Source organism: Schistocerca cancellata, chromosome 9, assembly GCF_023864275.1.
Source record: "Schistocerca cancellata isolate TAMUIC-IGC-003103 chromosome 9, iqSchCanc2.1, whole genome shotgun sequence".
Lineage (NCBI taxonomy): Eukaryota > Metazoa > Arthropoda > Insecta > Orthoptera > Acrididae > Schistocerca > Schistocerca cancellata.
This window is the reverse complement of record NC_064634.1, coordinates 92,472,817-92,492,249: the sequence shown is the minus strand read 5'-3', so window position 1 is coordinate 92,492,249 and position 19,433 is coordinate 92,472,817. Positions and strand designations below refer to the sequence as shown.

Genomic DNA, 19,433 nt, shown 5'->3' with positions numbered 1-19,433 from the left:
TGTGAGGAGGGGGTTGCGAGTCGTCCTTCGGTGATACAGTTAATTTAATTATAATTACTGATACTCCTTCCACATATTCAGTTATTACATGTATCTGTTTATACACAATTCAGCAGGTGCTTTGCCGTTCTACGGTTTCGAACGCCCAGCTTACTCTTGTGTGACTCATGTTTGACACAGGCAGATGCCAGGAACGTTACACTTCTCCCCTCCTTGCGTCCGCAACTCGGAACTCAAAATTTTACTTCTTCTTCCTTGTGACAATTACTCTAATATGACATTGTCGTATTACAAAATACGTGTGTAGTATCCATATCAAATGCTGAAGGACAAATAAAAAAGCTAAGTTGCCATGAGTCATTACATTAAATGAATTGTAAGGTTTCATTTGAAACAGTAATGGCAACTCTAGTCGTTACACTTCCTGCTAGCCTTACATTTATACACACCGTAAGCTGCCACCTACAGAAGGGAAAAGCAATGAGAGAACAAGACACCTTTAGGACGGAAGTAAGATAACCTCTCTACCAGCGCCGAGCGAACCTCTTTGCGGATCCGTAAGACATTCTCTGGCAGTTTATCAAACGTAGCCCAACATGTACAACTTCTCTTTATACATGTCGACGAACTCATAGACTATTCTCTGTATACTCGCATACAAATACACTTACACCTACAGTAGATTTCCATATACTGACCGGGAATAGAGGGTTGCAGTATTAAATTACAAACTGTTCACATCGCTCGTTTTTGACCAACGTTTTCGAGATGTTTCTCTTTACCGTAAGGCAAATGCTAGAACAGCAAATGCTCTCACATGTCTCACCCCCTCCCCCTGCCCCCCTCCACCATTAATCGGCTACCAGTGTGGTAGCTAATAAGCCACCATTACGTGTTGTATTATTTGCGCTCGTATTTCTTAAAATTGTGCAGCCAAATTTTCCTCAATTTACGTATTGTATATATTGTATATTGTAGGAAAGCTACAGCGAAATGGCTGCAGGAAAAACGTGAAGAAATCTAAAAATAAATGATTGTCGCAAGGACAGACTCAGCATACAGTCAAAACAATCTTCGATGACATTAAAAGCAGGGGTGGTACCATTAACAGTGCAACTGTAATTCCGCTGCTAAATGCAGAGGAGAGAGCGGATAGGTGGAAAGAATACATTGAAAGCCTCTAAGAGGGGAAGATTTGTTTGATGTGATAGAAGAGAAAGCATGTGTCGATTTGGAAGAGATAGGGAATCCAGTATTAGAATCAGAATTTAAAAAAGCTTTAGAGGACTTAAGATGAAATAAGGCAGAAGGGATAGAAAACATTCCCTCAGAATTTCTAAAATCATTGGAGGAAGTGGCAACAAAGAGACTATTAACGTTGGTGTGTAGAATGTACGAGTATGGTGAAATACCACCTGACTTTCGGAAAAGCGTCATCCACAGATTTCCGAAGATAGCAACAGCTGACTAGCTCGAGAATTATCGCACTATCAGATTAACAGCTCATGTATCCAAGATGCTGACAACAATAATACGAACAATAGAGTGGAAAAGAAAATTGCGGATGTGTTACATGACGATTAATTTGGCTTTATTAAAGGTAAAGGCATCAAAGAGGTAACTGACGTTGCGATTAATATTGGAAGCAAGACTAAAGCAAAATCACACACGTTCATAGGATAAGTCGACCTGGAAAAAGCGTTCGAGAATGTAAAATGGTGCAAGATGTTCGAAATTCTGAGAAAAACAGGAGTAAGCTGTAGGGAGAAACGGGCAATGTACAATATGTACCAGGGCCAAGAAGGATTAATAAGAGTGGACGACTGAGAGATGCTGCGTTGCCGGGAGGCTTGCTTGGGCCATCTCTGCTATGCAAGATGGTTGGGAGATGATTCGCACTGTTAATCGGGAGATGAGACACAGTGGTCGGGCAGTGGTGTGTCGTGAGTAGTAGTGCGGTAAAGGCCCACTGAGATGAGGAGAGAGATAAAGAATATTTTATTATGATTATCTTTTATGAATAATAGAAGAGGATTTAATTTAAGCCAATTGATTTCATATTTTGTGCTTTATTGTGACAGTTTGTAGTTACGCATTCTTAGTTGAGACATCCAGAGACTTGAGTGTACCGAAAGATAAAAAGCAATGCATAAATTTCGATTTGAATTTGGGAGCAGAAATAACTGTTGAATATTTATTTTTTAGAAAAAATCTCATTTGATATTATAGACTGCTTACGTTTGTCCGGTTGAGAACTGTAATTTTTGTGTGTAAATGTTTGTGATACAAAGAAAGAGAGAATCTCTCAATACAGAACTTTTCTAATTAGAATACTAATTACATTTCCGGTCATAATTTGTCCGCACCCAAAGTCCATTACAAAATATGAGTTATTATTTTTACTTATTCAGATTAAGTATACTCTGCCTTTTTTTAAAAAAAACGCGTTACCCCAAGCGCTTCTCAGTAACTAGCTTAGCATATGAGACGCACTTTCAAGACAAGACCAGTGTGTCTGTATTTCCGATGTGCAACAGGTGAGCCAAAATTAAATACTAAAAGAAGGAACATTGAGATTTTCCAAGGCCAGTTTATCAGTTTAAAAATGTAATGATTCACAGTGTTGAATTCAGAAAGTATTCTTGCCATTAAGAATGTTTAAACAGACGGGGAACCAGATAGGCACTTTCAAATTACTTTCCCGCAATCAGATTGTGTGGTACATTCTCGCAGTCGAATTCCTATGCTTGTAGTTTATGAACTCCTGTGCGCTTTTCGAGCCGCGGCGGTGGTCAGGTGTGCCGCCCCATGTGGGAGAAGAGAAGTACAGGGACTAGGAGGGGGGGGGGGGGGGAGTGATGGACAGAGTGGGGAAGAGAGGTGTGCCGCCCCGGGGAGTGATGGACAAAGTGGGGAAGAGAGGTGTGCCGCCCCGAGCATGGATGTGTGCGATGGATATAGTGTGGGAGAAGAGAAGTACAGGGAATAGGAGGGGGGGGGGAAGTGATGGACAGAGTGGGGAAGAGAGAGGGGGGATAGGAGAAGTTGGACAAAGAAGGGGGAGGAAATGGATATAGAGAAGTGGAAGGAGGATAATGATAGGGAGATGAGGGAGGAGATGGATATAGTGTGGGAGAAGAGAAATACAGAGAATAGAAGGGGGGGGGGAAGTGATGGACAGAGTGGGGAAGAGGAGGAGGACATGCAGTAGTAGTAGGAGGAGGAGGAGGAGGAGGAATAGGAGAAAGGGAGGGACGAAAGGAGGGGGCAGGAGGATAAGGATGGAGAGAGGGGGCAGGCGGAGATTAGGACGTACGTCTGATCCCTGGACATATTTAGCAGTTGCAAGGAATTGTAGGATTTCCTAGATTTTCATAAAAAATAATTATATCCCAATTAAAAAGAACTGTAATTTAATTTTTCATAATTTTTACAGTTTTCTATGTTTGTTGAGATTTCTTATTTCAATAAATAAGAGAGAGAAACAACATTCAACAGTCACATGCTCTTCGTATTACGTTGGTAGAATAAAATAAAGGTACATCTATCTTTTATCAGCTTGTCACTTCGTCTCGTTAGCACCTGGATGCGTCGTATATGATGTTATAGTCCTACCAGACGATCGCATCACACATTGCTTGGTTCACCTTGCTGTATAGTTCTAGCTTCAGGTAAGAGAGCCCCGTCGATTAGCGGTTTCCCCCGCGCGCACGGCCGCCACTCAGTAGCTTCCCGGAGGACAGGCCTTCCTGGTGCAGGCGCCGGACTTGCCGTCTGGGCCGCAGCGGCAGACGTTGCACTGCTCCCTGTACGTCGTCCCCGGAGTGCACGCCACGGCTGGAACCAAGAGAACGGCGAGGGTCAGTACAGGAGCGTCTTCACAGATGCTACTTCCCCAGCAGGAGGTTTCCTTACTTGCTCATTTCCTGAGGGTTCCATAACATACTCTTTGAAATTAGTCGCCGTATGAAAAGTAGCCGTATACAGTAATGAGGATTGTATGGATATACACAAATATTCGTGATTATTGAACAAGGACAATTACTGTACCTGTCTTTAAGATAGATAACAAGGCGCCCTGTGAGAATTACAGAGGAATAGAACTACTGTGCAACTGCATGAAGATTTACGGAAAGATAATTTTACAGAAAATCAGGAATAAGATAGAATCACAATTAGGAGAAGAACATCAAGGATTTCGACCAGGAAGATCAGATATAGATGCCATATTTACAGCCAGACGGATTCTAGAGAATTTTATAGGGCAGAGGAAAAACATCATGAATTTGGTACTGGTTTTGCTGTTAAGAAAAGGATTGTTAATCGGGTTTAGGAATTCCATCCCATTAACAAAAGACTGTCTTACATAACAACCAAACAGCAGTGGTTCCACATAACATTCATAAATGTCCATGCACCGACTGAAGATTCAACTGAGGATTGAAAAGGTGAGTACTATGAAGAATTAGAGAGAGTAGTCGAAATTATTCCAACAAGAAATGTGAGAACTATCCTAGGGAACTTCAGTGGAAAAATAGGTGCAACTGCATGAAGATTTACGGGAAGATAATTTTACAGAAAATCGGGAATAAGATAGAATCACAATTAGGAGAAGAACAACAAGGATTTCGACCAGGAAGATCAGATATAGATGCCATATTTACAGCCAGACGGATTCTAGAGAATTTTATGGGGCAGATGAAAAACATCATGAATTTGGTACTGGTTTTGCTGTTAAGAAAAGGATTGTTAATCGGGTTTAGGAATTCCATGCCATTAACAAAAGACTGTCTTACATAACAACCAAACAGCAGTGGTTCCACATAACATTCATAAATGTCCATGCACCGACTGAAGATTCAACTGAGGATTGAAAAGGTGAGTACTATGAAGAATTAGAGAGAGTAGTCGAAATTATTCCAACAAGAAATGTGAGAACTATCCTAGGGAACTTCAGTGGAAAAATAGGTAAAGAGGATACAGTAGGAAAACATAGCAAGCACTCGACCACAAACGAAAATGGATTAAAAATGATCAATTTTGCACTATCAAAGAATATGACAATTTGCTCGACGATGTTCCCTCGCAAAGAAACACACAGAAATACATGGTGCTCTCCAGATGGCAAAACAGTAAATTAGATTGACCATGTTATGACCGATCAACGTTGCACTACATTTGTAAGAGATGTCAGAACGTACAGAGGAGCTGAATTAGGCTCAGATCATTTCCTAGTGCTGGGAAAGATGGAAATCAAGATGATTTGGAATCAACAACGAAAAGCCACTCCACATCGAACGACTGAAGGAACTGTCTGTTAAATAAACCTATTCGATGAAATAAATAACCGATTTACAGCATTGCAAGAAGCTGAGGAGGAACATAGTGTCGAGAAGGCTCGGGAAAGAATAAAGACTGTAGTAACAGATGCAGCAGAAAAACCCTGGGAAGGAAAAAGAAGAAAGAGAAATGGTTCAGCGTAAAGTGTCAAAGTGTCAGACAGCAGTGGGAAAGAGGAAAGAAACCCGGATGCTGTGGTTGCGTAATAAGGAGTGTGAGGACAGGAGAGAGACCTTCAAGGCTTTTAGAAGAGAATCAGCAAGAGTTCTACGAACAGAGAAAAGAAAATATCTAAACGGAGTCCTAGAATCTATAGAAGTGGAAAGCAGGAATGGAAACTCAAAGAAGTTGTTTCAGTATACAAAGACAAGTAAGAGAGGTTATCAAAGTGAAAACCTACTCATAAAATATAAAAATCAAAATATGCTAACGCAGCTGGAAGATATCCTAGATAGATGGAAAGAGTATTTCTCAGAAATGTTAAATTGCACTGATCCGCACATAACCTTCAATTGCGCAATGTCTGAGAGTGACAGTATTAATAATGACGAATGTAGAATCACAGAACAGTAAGTGATCCATTCCATTCAAAATCTGAAAAACAACAAGGTTGCTGGTGAGGACCAGATATCAGCAGAGATGTTAAAAGAAGGCGGAAGCAAACTACACAAAGAAATTTATAACCTTATCACAATGATATGGAAAACTGAAACACTGCCTGAAGATTGGAAAACTGCAATAATTTGTCCCATACACAAGAAAGGAAACAGAATGGAATGTGGAAATTACAGAGGAATCAGTTTGCTGAACATAACATGCTGTCAGTGATCGTTCTGGAAAAAACTTAAACCATAAGTAGAACACATTGTTCAAGACTACCAGGCTGGATATCGAACAGACTGTGCCACAACTGATAATTTGTTTTCTGTATTACAGATCTTTGAGAAATACTCGGAATTTAACAAAAACATCCACTGTCTCTTCATTGACTTCCAGCGAGCCTATGGCAGCATCCACAGAGTAGCCTCTACAACACATTACGAGAATTTAATACACCCAGTAAAATCATTAGGAGGATACAACTGTGCATGGATGGCGCCCAGGCAGCAGTGAAGTTTCCAATTAAAACAGGCTTGCAACAAGGAGACACTCTTTCATGTGACCTCTTCAACCTTGCATTAGAGAAAGTGCTTCGGGAGAGTAATTTATATCTATACAATGGCCTCCGATTCGAAACCAGGAAGTAAAGCTCCTGGCTTATGCAGATGATATAGTGTTGCTGAGCGAAAGTGAAGAAGAACTGAAAGACATGTACAGATCTCTCAGGCACAGTGCCAGCCAAATGGGGCTTTTGATTAACCAAGATAAAACAGAATATATAGAAATAGGTCGAGTCATGAACCCAAACCCTTACTTTGAAATTGACCAACATTCTAAATTCAGAAATGTACTTAAGTTTAAATATTTTGGATCACGTTTCACCAGTAAAAATATCGTAACATTGAATATAAACAAAGAATACCATCAGGGTCAAGATGTCTGTATTCACTAGGCAACCCCTATCAAAAGTAAAGCTTTGTCAGTCACCACAGAGATGTACAACATTTTCATTTGCCACAGAGTACTGTACGGTTCAGATAGCTGGACGTTTACAAAGAATGAAAGAGAGAAACTGAATGTTTTCGAAAGAAAAGTAATGAGAAAAATCTGGGGACATGTGTTGGAGAATATCGTATGGAGAAAGAACAATGAAATTTATCAGTTAATGAAGCAACCCACTATCATCCATAAATTAAAAAATAGGAGACTACAATGGGCTGGACATGTGGCTAGAATAGAAAACAACAGAAACACCAAGAAAGCGTTTGAAGGAACTCTCCCGGCAAGAAAGCCATTGGGCCGACCTCGTACAATGTGGAAAGTTGACATAGAGAAGGACATCGCAGCATTAGGAATTTCCGCAGGGTGGAGAGAGACTGCGAGAGATAGAAGGCGGTGGAAGCAGATCGTTGGTGCAGCGCCTGGTCAATAGGGCCTGTGATGGCTGAGAAGAGAGAGTCATACTCTAATCATTAAGGGGTGTAATCTGTATGATAAAGGTAAAATACAGTAAGAGAACTATTAGATATACCCCGATGTGACAAAAGTCTTTGGATATTTCCTAATATCGTGTCGGACCTTCTTTTGCCTGGCGTAGTGTAGCAGCTCCACGTGGCATGGACTAAACAATTTGTTGAAATATATCTCCTTCCGAAATATTGACCCATGCTGCCCCTATAGCCGTCCATAATTGCCAAAGTGTTGACGATCCGAGATTTTGTGCATGAACTGACCCTTCGATTATGTACCATACATTCTCGTTGGGATTAATGTCGGGCAATATCGGTGGCCAAATCATCCGGTCGAATTGTTCAGAATGTTCTTCAAACCAATCGCCAACAATTGTGGCCCGGTAACGTTGCGCATTGTCATCCGTAAAAGTTCCACCGTTGTTTGGAAACAAGTAGCCGAACGTAATAATTTCCAGCCAATGATCGTGTCAGTTGGACCAGAATACCCAGTGCGTTCCATGTAAACACAGCCCACACCATTGTGCAGCCACCACCAGCGTGCACTGTGCCTTGTGAACAACTTGGATCCATCAGTTATTACAAACTGAAATGAGGACTGAGTTGACCAGACAACAGTTTCCCAGTCGTCTGGGGTCCAACCGAGGTGGGCACGAGTTTAAGAGAGACGCCGCAGGCGATATACTGTTGGCAAAGCCATTCGCGTCGGTCGTCTTCTTGTCATAGCCACACTGTCCTAATGGATACGTTCGTCGTACTTCGCATATTGATTTCTGCGGTTATTTCACGCAGTGTTGCTTGTCTGCTAGCACTGCTCTCGCTCGTCAAGTGAAGGCCGTCGGCCACGGCGTTGTCCGTGGTGAGAGGCAATACCTGAAATCTAGTATTCTCTATACACTCTTGACGCTGTGGATCTCTCAGTATTGAACTGCCTAACGATTTCCGAAATGGAATGTCCCCTGCGTCTACTTACAACTATCACTCCCCGTTCAAAACCCATTAATTCCCATCGTATGGCCATAATCACATCGGAAACATTTTCACATGTTGTTGTTGTTGTTGTTGTTATGGTCTTCAGTCCTGAGACTGGTTTGATGCAGCTCTCCATGCTACTCTATCCTGTGCAAGCTTCTTCATCTCCCAGTACCTACTGCAACCTACATCCTTCTGAATCTGCTTAGTGTACCCCTACGATTTTTACCCTCCACGCTGCCCTCCAATACTAAATTGGTGATCCCTTGATGCCTCAGAACATGTCCTACCAACCGATCCCTTCTTCTCGTCAAGTTGTGCCACAAACTTCTCTTCTCCCCAATCATATTCAATACTTCCTCATTAGTTATGTGATCTACCCATCTAATCTTCAGCATTCTTCTGTAGCACGACATTTCGAAAGCTTCTATTCTCTTCTTGTCCAAACTATTTACCGTCCATGTTACACTTCCATACATGGCTACAGTCCATACAAATACTTTCAGAAATAACTTCCTGACACTTAAATCTATACTCGATGTTAACAAATTTCTCTTCTTCAAAAACGCTTTCCTTGCCATTGCCAGTCTACATTTTATATCCTCTCTACTTCGACCATCATCAGTTATTTTGCTCCCCAAATAGCAAAACTCCTTTACTACTTTAAGTGTCTCATTTCCTAATCTAATACCCTCAACATCACCCGACTTAATTCGACTACATTCCATTATCCTCGTTTTGCTTTTGTTGATATTCATCTTATATCCTCCCTTCAAGACACCATCCATTCCGTTCAACTGCTCTTCCAAGTCCTTTGCTGTCTCTGACAGAATTACAATGTCATCGGCAAACCTCAACGTTTTTATTTCTTCTCCATGGATTTTAATACCTACTCCGAATTTTTCTTTTGTTTCCTTTACTGCTTGCTCAATATACAGATTGAATAACACCGGGGAGAGGCTACAATCCTGTCTTACTCCCTTCTTAATCACTGCTTCCCTTTCATGTCCCTCGACTCTTATAACTGCCATCTGGTTTCTGTACAAACTGTAAATAGCCTTTCGCTCCCTGTATTTTACCCCTGCCACCTTTAGAAATTGAAAGAGAGTATTCCAGTCAACATTGTCAAAAGCTTTCTCTAAGTCTACAAATGCTAGAAACGTAGGTTTGCCTTTCCTTAATCTTTCTTCTAAGATAAGTCGTAAGGTCAGTAATTTTCACATGAATCACCTGATAACAGTCGACGACGCCGCCAGAGCAATATTCTTTTATACCTTGTATACACAATATCACCGCCGTCTGTAAATGTGCACATTGCGACCCATGGCTTTTGTCACCTCAGCGTGGGAACTGTGTTTATGTCGTGAGGTAGTATAACTCGCGGCACACAAATTACCAGCATTTGAGAATGAAATCACTTGGCGACTTTGAACAAACTGTACACATATTTTCAAACGTTTTCGAAACTTTTTCTCGGCGATACGCCGCCAGAGAACGATGAAAGGTAGTAAAACATCGGTATGAGCTACGACTTTTTAGTTTATTATTTCTTTACAGTTCGAAATCTGTCCGCAATATGCTTTGCAGACAGTATCCACAAATAGCGCTGAATGTACCACAAATTTATACCACTGGACGGGTCGTAGTTCAGCAGATATGGCGTCATTGACATTGAGATGCGTGAAAGTAGCTCTTGCTTAAAACGGACAGCTAATTATTCAGTCTATACTCATAAAGCACTCCGTCTTCAGGGCACGAGTGGCCTACCGGCACCACCCGACCGCCGTGTCATCCTCAGTGGAGGATTCGGATAGGAGGGGCGTGGGGTCAGCACACCGCTATCCCGGTCATTATGATGGTATTCTTGACCGAAGCCACTACTGTTCGGTCGAGTAGCTCCTCAATTGGCATCACGAGGCTGAGTGCACCCCGAAAAATGGCAACAGCGCATGGCGGCCCGGATGGTCACCCATCCAAGTGCCGACCACGCCCGACAGCGCTGAACTTCGGTGATCTCACGGGAACCGGTGTATCCACTGCGGCAAGGCCGTCGCCCTCTCAGTCTAAACTCATACTGTGTTTAATAATGAGAGCACTCGGTAACTTCCAACAAATTTAAAAAAGCTTACAACCATAACGTCATAAATAATTTCACACATTAACTATTTGTGAGTAATCAGATGTGTGGAACTGTTGTATACATAGGAGCTGATTGCTTATAGAATCGGTGGCTCCGGGGTTTGCGGATAGTTGCAGATACTGAAGTCTCTGAAAACTCGTAACACCGGTGTTTAAGACAAAATATCGGCATTCGATGTTTCCAAAACGATCTACATCTACATGAGTCTTCAGAAGCCACCTGGTGGTATGTGGTGGAGGTTACTTCTGTTACCAATAACTGATCTCCCATTCCCTGTCCCACTCGCGAATGGAGTGTGGGAAGAATGATAGTCCGCAAGCGTTTCTGCCTTACCTCTAATTTCTCGAATTTTCTCGTTGTGGTTGTATTGCGAAATGTACTCGGGAGGTTCAAATGGTTGAAATGGCTCTGAGCACTATGGGACCCAAGTGCTGTGGTCATCAGTCCACTAGAACTTAGAACTAATTAAACCTAACTAACCTAAGGACATCACACACATCCATGCCCGAGGCAGGATTCGAACCTGCGACCATAGCAGCAGCGCGGCTCCGGACTGGAGCGCCTAGAACCGCACGACCACCGTGGGTACTAGGGAGGAACGAATATCTTGTCCGACTCTTCCGGAAAGTACCGTCTCGAAATTTCAACAGTAAACCTCACCGTGATGCACAACGCCTTCTTCGTAGAGTTTGCCATTGGAGTTTGTTGAGCATATCTGTAGCGCTCTCGCGCCGACCAAAGGAACCCGTTACGAAAGGCACTGCTATTAGTTGGATCTTGTGTACATCTTCTCTCAGTCCTACCTGGTAAGGATCCCAGATTGGTGAACAGTACTCGAGAATCTACCGAAGAAGCACCTTGTAAGCATCTTCTTTCGTGGATGAGTTACATTTCATTGAGATTCATCCTGTGAGTCTTAGTGTGGCATGTGTTTTTTCCACAATTTATTTTATGTGGCCATTCCCCTAAGGTCACTCTAGATAGTTGCTCCTAGGTATTTTACTGTAGATACTGTTTCGAGCACTTTCTCAGCATTAGTGTAGTTAGAGAGTAGTGGGCCTCTTCTCGTACGTACGTTCAATATGTTACTTTTATTTGCGGCCTCGGGCATGGATGTGTCTGATGTCCTTAGGTTAGTTAGGTTTAAGTAGTTCAAAGGCTAGGCGACTGATGACGTCAGATGTTACGTCCCATAGGGCTTAGAGCCATTTGAACCATTTTTATTTGGGTTAAGGGTCAACTTCCAGTGCCTGCACCATTCATGAGTCATCAGACATCATACATCTCTATGTCATGTGCAGAGTGCGCAGTACATACATCTCTATTTATCTGCAAATCGATACTATCATCTGGCGTTGCTACTTTCTTACACACAACCTCATCATCTGCGAGCAATGTTAAACAGCTTACTACGCTTTCTGATAGATCATATACGTACAAATTAAACAATAAAGGTCCTGTCGTACTTCCTTGGGGTACGACCGAAACTACAGTCACACAAGACAATTTTTTTCCCGCTAAGAGCGACGTGTGGAGTTCTGTCTGCAAGAAAGCCTTGCGTTCGGTCGCAAATCTGGTCCTATACTCGGTAAGCTCATATTTTTCCCCACTATACTGCAGCGGTGGACGGTGTCAAAGGCCTTTCTGAAGTCAAGGAACACGGCATCAAAGTGAGCTCCGTTGTGTACAGGAATTTGGATCTCTTTGAGAAACAGAGTGAACTAAGCTTCGCAGGATCTCTGTTTGGGAAACGAACATTGATTTTTATAGTGGAGATTTTCGTCCTCCAAATGCCATAATTCTTGAGCATAAAACATGTTCCATTATCCACTCTACTTTATCAGTTATGGTTTCACCATTTAAACCAATGTTTTTCTGAACGTGACTCTTACAAACGCTAGTGGAAGACATTTGCAACTTGTCACAGGTGGCCATGGGGCAAAAGGGGGTGGGGGTGCAATATGTTTGAACTATGACAAGAGAATTGAGTACTATTGTAGATAAGGATCACTAATATCTTGTTCACTGCTTTCATGCTTTTGCGGTGCTAAGTAGTGAGGGCAACAAGTTGATACATTGCGACAAAACAAATAAACCAAACTTGATTGATGTAATGAACGTTTTGAAATAACACAAGAAAATAATATTTTGCTAACGGCGATATAGACGGGCCTATAATCACAGCTCAGTTTTTATCTAAAAGACTACCTACTAGTTTGCAAGTAACATGCGTTAGAAGAATGGAATCAACATCGCTACTAATCAAAAGCTACAAAACCTACAAAGAATTAGCTTTTCCAAGACACTTCTCAAAAGTAATGTACTGTCTCGGTCAGTAACGTAGAAGACTAAACGCAAAAGGTGTTAGCCAAGTTTTCACAGTTGTGTGTGAACTCTCGAGGAAAAAGGAAACTGCGTTAAGATTAGTATAAGCAGGAACTGTTGTTATGTATAGAAGTGACTTGACGGAAGTAACGAAGGAACAGACATGGAAAAGCAAAGCAGTTAAGATTTTAAGTTTAAAGTGAATCATAAGATATTGCTTGTGAGATCATACCTGTCAAATACATGTTAGGCAACAGTAATTGTTCTGGTTTTCAGTCTGAAGACTGGTTTCACACAACTCTCTTCAGTAATTTGTCCTCTGTAAATCTATTCATCTATACATAACTACTGCAAACCAGATCCTTTTGAACGAACTGACTATATTGAAGCCTTGTCCTCCGTTTATAACTCTTATCTTATACACTATCCCCAGTCACCAAATTAACTACTTGTCGAAGTCTCAGGAAGTGATCTATCAAACTATCCCTTCTTTTGGTCAAGTTGTGCTACGCATTCTTATTTGATACGGCCTCTCCATAGAGTTACGCGATATAGCCATCTAATCTTCAGTATTTTTCTATAGTATAATATTTAAGAAAGATTCTGTTCTCTTCTTGTACGTATTCGCAACAGTCAGGTAATTTAAATTTAGAGGATAGGACAGAAAATTGTAAACTTAACTGGGAAAAACACATGAAACAAATGGATCGGTCCAGAGTGCTCAAATAAGTTCTGCAATACCGACCTCAGCCATGCATAGTTACAAGACGCCCAAGAAATCTATGTGGCGACTGACATTGATGTGTAACAGGCTGGTAGTCTAGTTGTGAGGGAGGAGGAAGGCGGGTGACTCACCCCTGGTAGAGCGCGACAGACAGCCTTTCAGAGTGCACACAGCGGCTGTCCCATCCTTGTTGCAGGAGCACGTGTTGCAGTCCTTCTTGAACGTCGTGTTTGGCGTGCACCTTTTCTCAGCGCGCCTCACACGAACTTTCGTTTCAGGAGCTGCAGGGTCTACGAAAACGACAGTTATGGAAAACATACATGTGGCGAGACGTGTTTCAGGCACGATAAATTTTTTATAATTTCTTTGCTTGGAAACCATTATCTGTCAACAGCAGATTTGGTGAACAACCGTCGACGAACTACAACACAGATTCATACAGCAGTAGTGGGTAAGCCAGGCGTTGCTCGAGTATTTGCAGGGTGACTATTATTGAAGTATATGAAATAAAGTCATGACTTCTGAACGGTTTGCTTTACGACGTTGAAACTGCACGGCTGGCCGCAGGGCACGATGGGATTTGGTATGCGAGAAATCTCTTTAGCTTCGACGGGTGACTGTGTGGCGGGCAATGTCCAGTCACTGAATAAGCGGTAAGATATACCTTGATGACACGGTGATTACCAAACGGTACATGAAGATTTTGGAAGATGATTTCATCCCTATTATCCAAAATGTCGCTGATTTCAACAAGATGGGTTCATGCAAAAATGGTTCAAATGGCAATGAGCACTATGGGACTTAACATCTGAGGTCATCAGTCCCCTTGAACTTAGAACTACTTAAAGCTAACTAACCTAAGGACATCACACACATCCATGCCCGATGCAAGATGGCCGGCCGCAGGGCATGATGGGAATTGGTATGAGCAGGTATGGTTTGGTTTAGCGACGAAGCCCACTTTCATTTGGATGGGTTTGTCAGTAACCAAAAATGACGCATTTCGGAGACTGAGAATCCGCGTTCCGCGATCGAGAAGTCTCAAAAATGGTTCAGATGGCTCTGAGCACTATGGGACTTAACATCTGAGGTAGTCAGTCCCCTAGACTCAGAACTACTTAAACCTACCTAACCTAAGGAAATCACACACATCCATGCCCGAGGCAGGATTCAAAACTGCGACCGTAGTGGTCGCGCGATTCCAGACTGAAGTGCCTAGAACCGCTCGGTCACAACGGCCGGCGCCGCCTGGACGGGTTTATACCGATAAAAGGTCGGTCGTCATATGTCTGGCTGATCAGTGTGTGTGTAACAAGTAGTGCATCTCTACACATAGAAAGGCTAAATTCTACAACACGGTTATCAAACATGAGCATCTCTACGCAAACGAAGCTTTAATTCCCACAGCAAAGGCGATCCGCACAACATCGTGTTGCGAGAAAAGGATTGTGAGGTCTACCCTTTGCAGATGCGACTGGAATCCCGCAAAGAAACTGAAAGGTGCCTGCCAGCAAACGAATATTTAAAATTCATAGACGTGTTCAAAGACTTCCAATAATGAGATTTACACACAAGATTATGACATACGTTGGACGAGGGACTGGGAAATCTCAGATCGAAGCAGTGGAATCTGTTCAGTCAGAGGAGGAATTGTTTGGTAGTACACGCAGAGAATGATGTTCCAAAAGAAAGAGAAAAGAGAACCAACTGGACTGAAAAAAGAGAAGTAGCCCACAGAGAGAATGGGAGCCATGTGGAGGAAGGAAAAACGACTAAATGCATCGCACGATCCAGCAGGGTTCTTACAAGTTATTATTATTATTATTGTCACTATTAGTGGCCTCAGCTGCAGTAGTATAAGTAATGCATGTATTAAGTCTATTAATTCATAGTCGGCATAATTAACTCATACTGCCACTTCAGATCATTTCAGATTTTAATACTAGTTCTCATAGTGATTTCCTTAGGGAACTATAATGTAAGGTACTGCATGTATGAAACCCTGGTGTAATGTAAGAGAAGCTCTGACGGCAATGATAAGATCTGGTTAAATAACTAATCAAGTATTTAGGAACCTTTGTTTAAAAATATTAAAGAAATGGCCCTTAAAGTAAAATTTCCACTGTGCTTCAAAATAGCACTAATTAACAATCAAAGGAACAGGTGTCAGGTTTTCAGCTATTAATAAATTAAATACACAAAATAAGCAGTCTTGCATATGCGGATGACTTAGTTGTGATGGCAGATTCGATTGAAAGTTTGCAAAGTAATATTTCAGAGCTAGATCAGAAATGTAAGGACTATGGTATGAAGATTAGCATCTCCAAAACGAAATTAATGTCAGTGGGAAAGAAATATAAAAGGATTGAGTGCCAAATAGGAGGAACAAAGTTAGAACAGGTGGACGATTTCAAGTACTTAGGATGCATATTCTCACAGGATGGCAACGTAGTGAAAGAACTGGAAGCGAGGTGTAGCAAAGCTAAAGCAGTGAGCGCTCAGCTACGATCTACTCTCTTCTGCAAGAAGGAAGTCAGTACCAAGACTAAGTTATCTGTGCACCGTTCAATCTTTCGACCAACTTTGTTGTATGGGAGCGAAAGCTGGGTGGATTCAGGATGATTGCAGGTACTAGTAGATGGGAACAATGGCAGGACGGGGGTCCACAATGAGGAAATCAAAGAAAAACTGGGAATGAACTCTATAGATGTAGCAGTCAGGGCGAACAGGCTTAGATGGTGGGGTCATGTTACACGCATGGGAGAAGCAAGGTTACCCAAGAGACTCATGGATTCAGCAGTAGAGGGTAGGAGGAGTCGGGGCAGACCGAGGAGAAGGTACCTGGATTCGGTTAAAAATGATTTTGAAGTAATAGGTTTAACATCAGAAGAGGCACCAATGTTAGCACTGAATAGGGTATCATGGAGGAACTGTATAAGGGAGGCTATGCTCCAGACTGAAAGCTGAAAGGCATAATCAGTCTTAAATGATGATGATGATGAATAAATTAAATAAATTTCAGATGATGGCTCAACACACGGAAGAGTTGGCGGCAAGGCAACAATACACAGAAGACAACGAAGGCTACAAAGTTAAAATATTACACAGTAGTGGCTATCACTATTCCAATATATCAAAGCGAATTTCATGTATTAAATACGAAAGGAAAGGGAAGAATACAGTCGGATATAATAAAATATTTAAGGAACGTTGAAGACTGTATATCTTCAGAGCTCAGGTACAAAAAAAAAAAAAAAAAAAAAAAAAAATTACAAAGAAAGAACTTAATATACACTGTGAAGAAAATAAGCAAGGATGTGTGGAATGGAAACAACGTAGCACCAGACGGGGGAAGACAGATTAGTTAAAGGAGCAGCAATGTAGGACGACTGAGGACCGCATGGTTTCAGTTAAGACAGAACATGACATAAAAGCACTTCATGAAGTGAAGAAGAAGGCGACAAAGAACAAGGACAGTACGAATAATGTACGAAACATCCCCCATCCCTCGGAAATTACCGTGTGTCGTATATGCTACGCTGTATAGTATTTTTAATATTAATTCCACACGGCTCAATGACTTGGCATGTCTTTCAACTGGACGCCCCTAACATACCCCGTAATCGCACTGGGGTTTAACGTGGAAACTGAACGAGTCTTTACTGGCGAATGTCCAGGTCACAGAGAGGTAACCGCTAAGTTAAAGTCAAATCGAAATATTACGTGGGCTGACAGGTTTTTCTATCCCGTGTCCTTTGGGTGTCGAGGAGTGCGCTTTACCACGAGACCCGACTAAAAATGGTTCAATTGGCTCTGAGCACTATGGGACTTAACATCCATGGTCATCAGTCCCCTAGAACTTAGAACTTCTTACACCTAACTAACCTAAGGACATCACACAACACCCAGTCATCACGAGGCATAGAAAATCCCTGACCCCGCCGGGAATCGAACCCGGGACCCCGGGTGTGGGAAGCGAGAACGCTACCGCACGACCACGAGCTGCGGACAAGACCCGACTGAGATTGACATGTAGCGTAAGACCTACCTGCGTTGCAGCAGGCTAGCAACACTAGCGCCACGACGAGCACGGCGAGCGCGGCGGTTCTCGACACCATGGTGGCTGCGTCGGATACTGTGACTCGTCTGTTGTCTCAGGAGGCGCGGAGGCGCCGTTTTAAAAGCCAGCTGTTCCCCGTCCGGCACGACCTTGCCTCTCCTCCCAAGTCGCAGCCGTGAAGGTCAAGTGCGTGTAGAACCGAGAAGTCCCCCCGTTGTTGTTTGCTGCAGGACAGGCATTTCCGCATCCAGCTACTTAACTCAACATACTGGCTTGAGGCCAAGGAGAGCAATCCATTGCTTCTTAAGCTAATGTCATGCAGCTGGATTACGTAACAGCGGCGTCACTTCGAAGAACTCACTGGATAATAGCTAATGCCTACAGCTACATGTGCATATAGACACTGTATTCCACTGCAAGGTACTGAGAAACGTGAGTAGAGTTTTCTGATCTGTTAGGTTCTTGTACTGAGACAGGAAAGAGTGACTGCCTCTCATCTATACTAATAATAAACTATAAAACCTTCGTGTCTGCGTGTTAATCTGGTTGAACACGCTAGTTTCGAAAATTACTAGGCGAATTTTCATCGGGTTTTCACAGGCAACGTACAGAACAAGAGAAAAAGATATCGCGAATTAAAGTTTTCTCTAAAACCGTCCTGTGTGTCTGTTTGTCAGTTTTTAGACAGTAATGTCCAAAACGTATAGTAGAATTTACGTGGGATTCTCACAGGTAAATTGAGCATAGTTTAGGGCAACAGATAGACTTCATTTCATCAAAATCATATTGGAAAATATCGTAATTTAAAGTTTTATTTAAAATCGTCTGCTCATCTTTATAGTTCGAATGTGTAAACCGTCACGGAGTAGTACACCAAGGAACCAATAGTTGGCACTGTTAGTTTTTTTTTTTAATTCGCTGACAGATGTCTTTTCGAAACATTACGTCAGTGAGAGAATTAAGCGCCGCAATCTTATTTTTACGAATACAAAATGACATCGGATGTACTTACCTAGCATATACGATTTACTGGTTTCACTTTGTGTGTTAAAACTTAACGACATTACTTTCCTTAGTTGCACAGGTTTCGTTTATATTGTTGGCAAGGAAAAACGAATTCAGAGCTATGCACGTCCCATATATTGCGTCCGCCTCATTGCCTCCTTTCTCACTAACCGATCGACTTATGTCGCCTTGAACAACACAAACTGCCACATCTTCCATCGTACTTCAGGTGCGCTTCTCACCTCCCCTGTATGTCCTCTGCTGATATGCCCAAGCCGCCTCCTCCTGTTCATCTCCTCCAGTATGCCGATCAGACTGCCTTCTTCGCCCTCCTGAAATCCCAACGATCCCTCCAGCTTCATCGCAATCAGTTTACCTCCTGGTGCCACCAGTGGATCTTAAAAAACAACCCTGCCAAAAGGCAGGCAATAATTACAGCCTGACCCACCCACAGCTTCCACCCCGATGACTTTTACCATTTACGACTGCCCTACCCAGTTAACTAACACGCTAAAATACCTCGGACTGACACTCGATCGCCGACTAACATCGAAGCCTCATCAACTAACAGAAAGTTCACAATAGACTAAAATTACGGAAACTACTAAACTGCCGAACATGGGGAAGCACCCATCGACAATTCTCGACACCCATACGCCCTAGTATTCTGCTATGTCTAACCCTCTGCTATGCCAAAGTGGCGTGGACTTCCGCTCCTTCCTCCTTCATCATGTGCAACAGATCCTCAAACACCAGGCACCACAGGCATCGGCTTTTGGAAATACTTATGCACCCACA

General features: G+C 42.4%; 1 protein-coding gene and 1 pseudogene across 1 annotated transcript; both read right to left on the bottom strand.

Annotated features, from left to right (window-relative positions):
- Positions 1-3,396: 3,396 nt before the first annotated feature.
- LOC126100501 (serine protease inhibitor I/II-like) lies at positions 3,397-17,768 on the bottom strand. Its single transcript, XM_049911112.1, has 3 exons — positions 17,619-17,768; positions 13,702-13,860; positions 3,397-3,837 (listed from the first exon to the last, which is right to left on the bottom strand). The coding sequence occupies exons 1-3, from the start codon at positions 17,686-17,688 to the stop codon at positions 3,722-3,724; spliced, it is 345 nt and encodes a 114-aa protein (XP_049767069.1). The 5' UTR covers positions 17,689-17,768; the 3' UTR covers positions 3,397-3,721.
- LOC126102330 (5S ribosomal RNA) lies at positions 10,319-10,436 on the bottom strand (annotated as a pseudogene).
- Positions 17,769-19,433: the final 1,665 nt, after the last annotated feature.